Source organism: Centruroides sculpturatus, unplaced genomic scaffold (genome assembly GCF_000671375.1).
Source record: "Centruroides sculpturatus isolate CEXI.00-Female unplaced genomic scaffold, Cexi_2.0 scaffold280, whole genome shotgun sequence".
NCBI classification, from domain to species: domain Eukaryota; kingdom Metazoa; phylum Arthropoda; class Arachnida; order Scorpiones; family Buthidae; genus Centruroides; species Centruroides sculpturatus.
The window spans coordinates 694,225-705,489 of NW_019384675.1; the positions used below are offsets into that span (position 1 = coordinate 694,225).

Genomic DNA, 11,265 nt, shown 5'->3' on the forward strand with positions numbered 1-11,265 from the left:
GTGCAATTCAATAGTGATGATTATGTGAAAATAAACTTGCAAACTTGACTTGGGCCTATAATTTTCATTAAGAAGTTCAGACTGAATATCTTGAATTTTAAAATTTTTATCAAAATATTTCAAAATCAAATTAAATTTTTTATTAAAATTTGATAAATCATGAGGAACTGAAGCTTTATGAATGAGGAGTTTCCTTTTATAAATATGTTTAAGATATCCTTGGTGATAATCAGTCAGAGTTTAGGCAAAAGCAATCAGATAATCATGTTAAAACAAGTTTTTGAAAAAGTTGGAAATATGGGAAGAAAGTACAGTACATTGATTTTAAAGAACTTATGACTATACACAGAAATAGTTTGTGGAACATATTGAGAGAACTAGAAATATATATTTTATTTGTATAATATGATACTATTTACAGGAAATAAATCATCTAATTTTTTTCAGTTCCAAATGAGCTGAAGCTGGGAGATGCTAAGTTCTTCAATGTTACTTTGGAAAATGTAATCACAACAACAAAAAACAAACACCATCAATTAAAATATTAGGTTATGCAGATGACGTAGGTATAATAGGAGAAACATATAAAAAGCATAGACACCATTAAGCAATCGTGGGTTTGAAAGACACTCCATGGTAGACATCTCTATGACCTGGCCAAGGATTTTGTTGACAAAACTGCATCAAACAGCTAGTTAGCTCAAGGATGCCTCTTTGGGGAGATGGAAGGGTTCATGATTGCCATACAGGATCACGTCATAAATACTAAAAACTACAGAAAACACATACCCAAAGACAGAACACTCACAAATGACACATGCAGAAAATGTCACATCATGCCAGGGGCTATACAACAAATCAATTCTGGTTGAAAGCTCTTGGCACAGAGATTATTTACATAGACATAATCAAGTAGCAAATATAATACACCAAGAGCTTGCAAACAAACACAAATTATTAGACATCCATGAACCATACTACAAATATATTCCACAGACAGTATTGGAAAACAACATGCACAAAATGTACTATGATAGAGCCATAATCACAAAACAGACCAGACATCACATACATTATAGACATATCCATTCCAAACACAATGTACAAAACACATGCACTGGAAAAATCAGCAAGTATACAGAATTCACCCAGGAAATAAGGCATCTGTGGAGGATGGATAAGGTGCTTATTGTACCTGTCATTCTCTCCTCTACAGGTGTCATACCACACTCACTACACAAAAGCCTGGGAACATAACAATTGAATACAGAAACACATACATCACACTACAGAAGACAACTATATTGAATACATGTCATATTGTTAGGAAATTCCTGAATACAGACACACTGACACACTTATTTAATTTTTGTCTTGTTTTGGTTACTATGCCTTTTCTCTGGTCTGGCATAGTACACAGCCACCAGGATTAACTGAGTATAACCAACTAAACACAACATAATAATAAGTGCAGAGCACAAACAGTTAGGAGTTGAAAGTTGAAATTTGATACACAATTAGGGTACATCACAAGAATGTAAACTAAGAGATTTTTGGAAATTCTCCCCTGCGGGGAGAGGGTGAAGATTAAGGATTACCCTGAAGAACTTGGCTTCTACTGTATTATTTTAGATGCAGTTTTTGCACTTTTGTGTGAAATCAAACATATTTTTAGACCCATCTAAAAATTCTCTAATCATCCTCGGAATAGGGTGACCGAATTCTTGCACCTGGTGAAAATGGGCAGATCGGCTATAATCTAATAATCTTAATCTTCGCTATTGTTACTTTTCGCCTGAGCAACACCGGGTTCATCTGATAGTACATGAGTTTCATAATTCACAAGGACTAAAAATCTATCAAAAAATTAGTCATAATGTATAAAAATATTTTCAAAAAAGGAAAAAGTCTCCATTAAATATAATAGAGCTGACTGCAAAAAGCATGCAAAAAACATGTATATAATTTAATTATATTTGAAAACCCCTTAGCTAAACATGAAAATCAGAAAAATACAACATAGTGCAGAAAAATTTTTGAATTTTGGATGATTTTTTATATTACAATATCACACTAAAAATTGCATTAGATTCAATCTGTTTTTCATTTATTTTTTTATCAGGAACATATCACAGTTTATGAATGTTAAGTTTAAAAACATAGTAAAAGTTTTAAGTTTAAAAAAAAAAAAAAATACATTTCAGATTTGAAAAAAAAAAAAATTATTTTATAAACATCAGATTAATTTTGTGTATATAGTAATTAGATATATCTATTTTATTTCAAATAATTAGAGTTGAAAAATGAAGAAAATAATAATTTTATAGCATATTTTTGTTATGACCTTGATGACACAGCAGCCAAAAAACGCGTGGCTTTTGCAAATAAAGTCCTACCCCACAGTTCAGAGCTGATGCTTATTCGTTTAAGAAAAGTCAATCAACATAAAAACTACTACCCTGAGCTTGCAAAATGTTTTTACAAGAAGCTGAATAAATAATGTACAAGATTTCCTATAAACTTATAATGGATAAGAGTTTTGTGGCTAAATTTATGAATGCATAGAGATAACAAATGATTCTATTTGTTAAAATAAAACAAGTCAATATATATATATAAAAACCAATCTGTGCTTAAATTGCTATCAACTGGAATATAGCAAGTCCAAATAGAAAAAAGTTTTTTGCACTTCAAAAAGCACTTAACTTTGCAATATAAAGATTTTTCTATAGTGCAACTTAAAATGTGCTCCACATGGAAGATAATAACCTATGTCAATAATATTTATATCAAAATGTATAGAACAAAATTCCTTATCTTATGAGTTTAGTAAAAATAAATATATCATTAAAAACAATTCGTTTTTTTGCATCAAATATAAAAACTTTCTTCTTTTTACAATTGCTTATTTTTATTTAAAGAAAATCAAACTATTGATTTTTAACAAAACAACTTTTAATACATTTTTTAAATAAAGCATGAAAATTTAGATGTTTAACCTTAGGTACTTTCAACATGCCCTAAGTAAACAGGTAGGAACAAATGGGTTAATCAAACATTATCATCATTACAGTTATTTCTAAACTATATGTAACAAAATACTTATTGCTACAAAAGTATGTTTCAAATAATTCCATTCTAGTTCTGAAAGATTTCCATTAAAAGAAAAAATGAGAGAGAGAGAGAGAGAGCCTGAAACTTATTGGTAGGTACAGATATGTTCAATTAAATAAATTGGCCTAATAAAGTTCCTTTCACATTCTTAAAATTTTATTATATGATTATTTATACTTAGATTTTAAAACTAAACTTTCACTTGCCATTTAAATGTGATGAACGATCATATACACTTCCAGGAATCATAGCTTCTCTTGCATCATACATTGTTGTGTGCATAAAATGACCACCCTTAAAAAGTTACAAAAGATGTAAATCATTTTCTTGAAATAAAACTTTTTCTTTAAATGAAGAAAATAGTGGGCTTCAAATAAAATTATTTGGCCTTTATTTCTTGCTCTGATTTTATTCATTCATCAAATGATAAATGAATGTAGTATTTTTAAACATCTCACAAATCAAATTCAATTATAATCAAAAAACAAAAAAATTTTGTTGAAAATGTAATCTATTTTACAGGAATGTGAAGTTTTTTGATTATTATTTTATTCAATTCTAAGATGTTTGAAAATAAATTTGACAACTTTTCATTAAACACTTGATAAATATTTTTTTAAAATAAAAATAATTCATTTCTGAATTTGAAAATCATTGAATTATAAAAACAAGCCTGAATTTGTCCAATGTAAAAATGTTTTCTGATAAATATTGAAAACCAGAGAGATAAAGGTAGAGTTATTTTACTTGAAACTCTGCTCATATATAATGTATAAATCCAGAATACTTACCGGATTTATTGTATTAATCAATTTTCTAGGTTTACTAAATTGGATCATACTTTCTTTTAAATGATTCAAGGGACCTTCTACAAGAACTTTGTTTTCTTTATAGAAGTTTAATAAATGATTCCATAAAGGTTGCTGAAAAAATTCAAATGATTAGAGATGGCCTAAATGTATAACATACAATTTATTATAATTTTATAAAATATATGTATTTTTTAAAATTTAAATATCTACCATTAAATAAAATATATTCAAAAGCAAAATTTTTAATCATAATTAAAAAATGTATTCATAATTCAACTAAAGTTCAATTTGGAATGACAAAAACGCTTTCTGTAATAAATAATACAGGGTTTGTCTGAAAAGTAATGTCAGTGAGTTGATTAGAAAACATTTATTAATCCAATCAGTATGATACATTAAAAGGTTTCAAAATAGGCTCCTCCTGTGTCGATACATCGCTTCCAGTGAGATTTCCAGGCATCGAAGGTGTCATGGTAGGCTTTTTCGAAATGTCCTTTAGAGCCTTGGTACAAGCCTCTTTGACTTTGTCAACTGCCCCGAAATGATATCTTTTCATGAGAGTTTTCAAGCGCGGGAACACAAAGAAGTTGGGGGAGCCAAGCCAGGACTGTAGGGCAGCTGGGGAACCATTGGCACCTTTGAATCACCCAGGAAATGGGTCACGAGGAAGGTGGTGTGGGCCAATGTGTTGTCATAGTGAAGTTTCTAATCGTCCACGATGTAGGGCTGAATGTGATGAACCCTTTATTTGAGTCTCTTGAGCACTTTCACATAGAATTTGGCATTGATGGTTACATCATATGATACAAACTCATGGTGGACGAGTACCCTGATGTCAAAAACCACAAGCATTATAGTGATTACAATTTCATGATGAACTCAGGATATTTTTCTTCTAATTATCAATTAGAGATTCAGACTATGTACAAAAAATTATTTAATTAATTTTTGAGTCTATCAATTAATCCTTTTTTCATACACCATAGAAGTACCCTTTTACATTGGTTTGAAGAAATCACTTCATAAAAATGAATAACAATAGGTAAAATTTACAATTAAAAATGATCAGACGTCAGCCTTTCTTTTTAGGTATCTGACATCTTAACATTAAAAAATTAAGACCGTCAGATACCTAAAAAGAAAGGCTGATGTCTGATCATTTTTAATTATAAATTTTACCTATTGTTATTCATTTTTATGAAGTGATTTCTTCAAACCAATGTAAAAGGGTACTTCTATGGTGTATGAAAAAAGGATTAATTGATAGACTCAAAAATTAATTAAATAATTTTTTGTACATAGTCTGAATCTCTAATTGATCATCATCTTGATCTTTGACTTGCTCATTCTGGCCTTCTTGGGGCAAGGGGACACTGAGGTGTGTCACTCGACACTTTGCCTTTTTGTTTCAGGATTGTACTCAAAGACCCAACACTTATCATCTGTGATGACATTGTCTAAAAAGTGGGGGGGGGTCACTTTCACACAAGTCCCAAAGTTCCTGATACTTTTCAACTCGGCACAATTTTTGGTTGTTAATGGACAACCAAAAACTGTGCCGAGTTGAAACATATCACGAACTTTGGGACTTGTGTGAAAGTGACACTTTGGGTACCAGCTTCATGCACATTTTTTTCACCTGCAGATTGTTTGTTACAATCTTATAAACTGTACTTTTTGAATGTTTAATGTCTGTGCTATTAAACAAATGCGCAAACGACAGTCTGAGTTCAAGAGTTCAGTCACATGTGTCACATTTTCGTCGGTGGTGGTTGTTGATGGCCTTCCAATGTGGACTTCATCGCTGACCTCTTCATGGCCTTCAACAAATGCCTTGTGCCACTGGTAGACTTGTCATTCTGATAAACAATCATCACCAAAGGCCGTCTTTATCATAGGAAAAAGTTTCCACTGCGGACTTGCAGAGTTTCACACAAAACTTGATGACAATCCTTTGCTCAATTGAGCGCTGCATTGAGGCTTGCATGGGAGAAGAAAGCACGAAAATGCCTGTCCTTACTCTCCGGATGGTGGAGGTGATTGAGCAACTGTGCGTGCGTAACCTGACTACTCCTTCCACCAATCCCCACCACTCTGAGTGTGCTGCAATGTGTATTCACTTCACAGTAAAACCACTGACATTACTTTTCGGACAAACCCTGTATTAATTTAATGAAAACTATCCAGATCTTATATTAAATAATAACAATAGTTGTTGGCTTATGCCAAGAATTTAGTATATTATTAAAATCTAGTAAATTCTCAGCATAAGCCAGCAAAATATTGTGTGGCTTAAAAAAAAACATTCACACTTTCAACAAATCCAAATTCAAACATTATTTGCTTTAGTATGAAACTTGCAATATATAATTAAAATAAGCAATTTATTGACTGTTGTAAACATGTCTTTGATATGGTAAAAATTTTTATCACTTATCCAAGAATCAACAATTTGTGGATAATACATTTTTTTGCACATAGCAAAACTAATATTTTAAATAAAATGCTCAAACAATAAAAATGTAATTTGTGCATCTATTTTATAACTAGAAAATTGATATATTAGTTTAAAAGTTATGCAATATAACTAAATTGTAAAATCAATTTCAAAATTATTTTTTTAAATTTTATCTGAATATCCAGTTCATTATGCATATTAAAATCCTAACAATATTACTAAGCCATTCATAGTATTGAAGAATAACAACAATATATTTACCAAAAGATCTGGTGCTTAGCATAAACAGAACAACAAGAACAAAAGTTTTCAAAATAGAAGACCAATAATAACAATTTTACATGAAGTTATATCACAATCTTAATGCAATAAAATTTCACATTACAAAATAAGTATATATATATATATACATACATAAAAAAACACTTATACTATTTTAACACTATCTTCTTAATACACACTTTCAAAATTTTATTCTTCACTTAATAATCAACTACTACTCTTATAAAAAAAAGACTTACTATATTAATTTAACTGTGAGATATGGATTATCAAATAAATGAATTTTCTCCAATAGTCTATGTATAATCTATTTATACCATTTGTTGAAAAAAAAGCATTACAAGATTTCTATTAATAAAAGAACAAAATTATAATATACCTTGCTCTTGTAAGAGCAACATTTAAACGCCTAGGATCATTCAGAAAACCAATTCCTTGATGTTCATTAGATCGTACACAAGACATTATAATAAGATCTTTCTCTCTTCCTTGAAAAGCATCAACGCTTGCTACTTCAATTTCCTTAAAAAGAAAAAAAATTAGCAAAGCAGTAACAAAAACTTATTACTCAAAGTGATAAATATAACATACTTGATATAATTTTGCATGAAGTGATCCATTATACTGCATATATTGAACAAGGTAAGCTCTTTGTCCTTCATAGGGTGTTATAATTCCTATCTGCTCAGGTTTTACACTGCACTTCAAAAATCTTGTTGTTATTTTTTCAACCAATGCAGCTTCTGTCCTATTATAAAAAAAATAACAGTAAAAGTTATTAAAATAATGTTATAGCTAATTAAAAATAACTGAAACTAGACCACCTCTTGGGTCACTCATTACTTAAATTTATAAAAAATAGAAGATACCATAATAGATAATAGTAAAGTTTTACACCTCCATTACCTCATTTTATATATTTCCCCTTGAAATAAACCTTGGTCTCACAGAATAAGGTGAGAGCTGATGCCATAATATGTGGCATGGAGAGCCTTTTAAAATACATGCTGATTATTACTATATGAACTTATAACACACACATTGGGGTATCATTTGTACATGGCTATTATTATTTGATCTTATATATTTTTTAAAAATTATTTTTATACATTTTTTACACACATAACCTCAATATCTATTCCAGTATTTGATTTACTAATCATACAAACATTTTCAGCCCTATTTAGAGGCCTTCGTCAGGTAGTACACAGCCGTTTATTCAACCAAACATATACAGAATAAATTAAAAGTAAAAAGTGTCTACAGGAATATTTATTGATATTCCATTGGCAAGTAATGTAAATATTTAAACCAAATGTTTTTGTATAGATTTTCAAACTTTAAATTAAAAAGTGTTCTATACAGTAATACCCCAAACTTATGCGATAGGTGGGACTGAGCGGTAACCGCGTAAGTCAAATACGCGTAAGTTGGGGTATAATTTCGCATATAAATACATACAAATAATTTTTAATTGGGGCCAGAGACTAAAGAAAACAATAATTTAGAAAAAAATGTTTAATAAAATCTTAGATAATACATATGTATAATAAATTAGGCCTATATTATTTTACAATTTTTCACATTTACTTGATTATTACACCATAATTTTAACATTGTTTCCATCTCAGCGATAATACCATGATGTTTACGAATGATGCTTGAGTTTAAAGATTGAGCATTTTTCACAGCTTCAAGAATTTTTTCTTTGCCTTTTATAATTGTTCTGGCCGACAATTCTGGTAGATCAAACTTCTTTGCCAATTCACAAATTTTCATTTTTGTATCGAAGTCTTTAATAATGGGTATGTTCATAGTCAAATGAGTTAAACGCGTTAGTAACGAATCGTTCGAAAAGTCTAACGAAATAGGAATAACGATGACGTCATTCTCGTTTAACTCGTTCGACTTTACAAACATACCCAATGTTAACTTTACATTCCAAAGATAAAGTTTATCTTTTCTTGTTTGATGCAGAAGAATTAGTTCTACTTCGTTTGGATGACATAGTAGAGTCTCTCGAGTCTCCGTAGATATAACAAACACAGAAATAAATAACACAAAATAAATTATAGCCATGTGTGGATTCCGCGCGACACATCCGAACATGTAAGCTCAACAATAGTGTGGGGGGAGTGAGTAATCAAGGATTGCGTGGCGCTCAAACAAAAGACGAATCGACGAGATTTGAAAATCACGTAACTCTGGGTTCGCATAAGTCGGAGTATTACTGTACAATAATTTTATTGGTATAATTGATATAAATTTAAAAAGATCATCTTCAGCAACTTTAAAAGTGACATTATTGGCAGAAAATGATGATAACTTGGTAATCTGTTCCACAATTTTAATGAAACTTGTTGACGAGACTGTGTCTTGTTTATAAAATCACAGTGCTATAACAGCTGGATATCTTAGAGCAGGCATGGCCAACATATGGCCCACATCCGGCCCATCTAATAAATTTATGCAGCCCACGAGTAATCTATCAATATTAGCTACTCAATTCCGAACAGCAGGCCTGGGAGTGCCATTTCCCCTCTGGAAAAGTGAGAAAAGTGAGTTGAAATACAGAAAAAGTGAGTACAATACAGATAGCCCTCGGTTTATGCCAGCTCAATTTATGCCGATTCACAATAATGCCGCTGTGCAATTCGCCATTTTGCAGTGTAATTTCCCAATTTTCCCTATGCTAGACTGATTTTCATTTCAGTGTTGACGTGTTTACTGAGCCGCGACATTGTACATTCATTAAAACAAAGATTTTTATTAAATATATATATTTTTTCTGTTTAATATTATTGGTTATATATACATTTACATTAAATCAATATTAAAATACTAAACATTTAGGTACCCAGGAGTCAAGTTATTAAAGTTAATAGTCCAATAAATGGTGTCCGAATATATAGTGCCAATGAATGTATCCCATATCAGATCATTCAGGAAAACATTTTACGATGCAGTAGCACTTCCGGCAATGACAAATTATCGTTAGTGAGACAAATCTACTTCTCGTTGGCCAGACTATATCTATCTCTTCTTAGCCACCTTCAATTTTTCCGCTCAAACTGACCTTATATATGGGCTACGGCAACCAGTGGTCGACCAATCAGTGTCTCCGCTGTAATCTGTAGCTATTTCTCGGGTTAATGTATCCTTTCAACTATGGAAAGTTTGACGGATGAACTTTGTGAGNGTACATTTGTTAAAACAAAGATTTTTATTGAATATATTTATTTTTTCTGTTTAATATTATTGGTTATATATACATTTACATTAAATCAATATTAAAATACTAAACATTTAGGTACCCAGGAGTCAAGTTATTAAAGTTAATAGTCCAATAAATGGTGTCCGAATATATAGTGCCAATGAATGTATCCCATATCAGATCATTCAGGAAAACATTTTACGATGCAGTAGCACTTCCGGCAATGACAAATTATCGTTAGTGAGACAAATCTACTTCTCGTTGGCCAGACTATATCTATCTCTTCTTAGCCACCTTCAATTTTTCTGCTCAAACTGACCTTATATATGGGCTACGGCAACCAGTGGTCGACCAATCAGTGTCTCCGCTGTAATCTGTAGCTATTTCTCGGGTTAATGTATCCTTTCAACTATGGAAAGTTTGACGGATGAACTTTGTGAGTTAGACAATGATTGGGAGGGAATTGCTAATGTAAAAAGGAGCATCATATTTGACCATATTCCGAAATTCTCAATGAAAGAAAACAAGAATGTAAACAAAGATGGTCTTTGTGAGACTAATCGGGGGTAGGATGTTTACGAGGATGTCCCTCTCCTACCACTTACTCGACTCAAGACCTCGAGGTCCGGTCCCGCTTGTCTAAAGGATGGGAAAAAAGGGTTAGGAGAAAGGATCGTTAGATTCTTTCACCTGTCAGGATCTGACACCAATCTATCAATTTATCGCGGATAGATACGCGGATGGATGGGGAATTATCACGAGCGATCTCGTCGAGGACTTCTGGTTCAGTATGGAGTGGAAAATGTCGGAAGAAACGCACACCAATCCAAGTTCGTTAACAAAATACCCGTTTATTCTGTACATTTATACATGGTTAATAATTGGAATACAAATCCCTCTCGGGGTTCAATCTGTATAGTTCATAAAGTAACGGCAAAGTATAAAATAGTCGCGACCCTACCCGCGAGGTTCGAATATTCGAGAGAGAGCTTACACATCATCACGTGTAGGATAAATACCTCTAGTTATACAGGATGGTGATTTCAGGACGATCTTGGAGTCCGAATCCCAGGCTCGTTAAAATAGTTTGTGAGTCGACGTAAGTCCGCAAATCGTAGAATAGTTCTATCGAGGATGGTGGCGACGAGAGGCTGGTAATCCACACACACACACACACACACACACACACACACACACAGAGTACAGAACAATAACTTTTCCCCCTGTGTCGTCATCGCACTTGTCTTTTATATGGGGGCTCTGTTTTCGAGATGTCCCCCATGTACGTCACAGGTGATGATCTTCTTTGACCAATGATGGGCGAAGTGACAAACTTATGACACAACAGTTAACTCATCTTCTACAGGGAAGTATTGTCGTGGGAA

At 31.9% G+C, this 11,265-nt stretch overlaps 1 protein-coding gene across 1 annotated transcript in view; it reads right to left on the reverse strand.

Annotated features, from left to right (window-relative positions):
* Positions 1 to 11,265, reverse strand: part of LOC111626836 (regulator of nonsense transcripts 1-like) — a gene marked incomplete at its 5' end in the record, with an annotated part of 60,870 nt that overhangs the window by 8,127 nt on the left and 41,478 nt on the right. The window contains 4 exons of the mRNA XM_023370353.1: positions 3,321 to 3,408; positions 3,906 to 4,052; positions 7,021 to 7,188; positions 7,258 to 7,414. Coding sequence (XP_023226121.1) covers positions 3,321 to 3,408; positions 3,906 to 4,052; positions 7,021 to 7,188; positions 7,258 to 7,414 — 560 coding nt within the window. The remainder of the gene's footprint in view (positions 1 to 3,320; positions 3,409 to 3,905; positions 4,053 to 7,020; positions 7,189 to 7,257; positions 7,415 to 11,265) is intronic.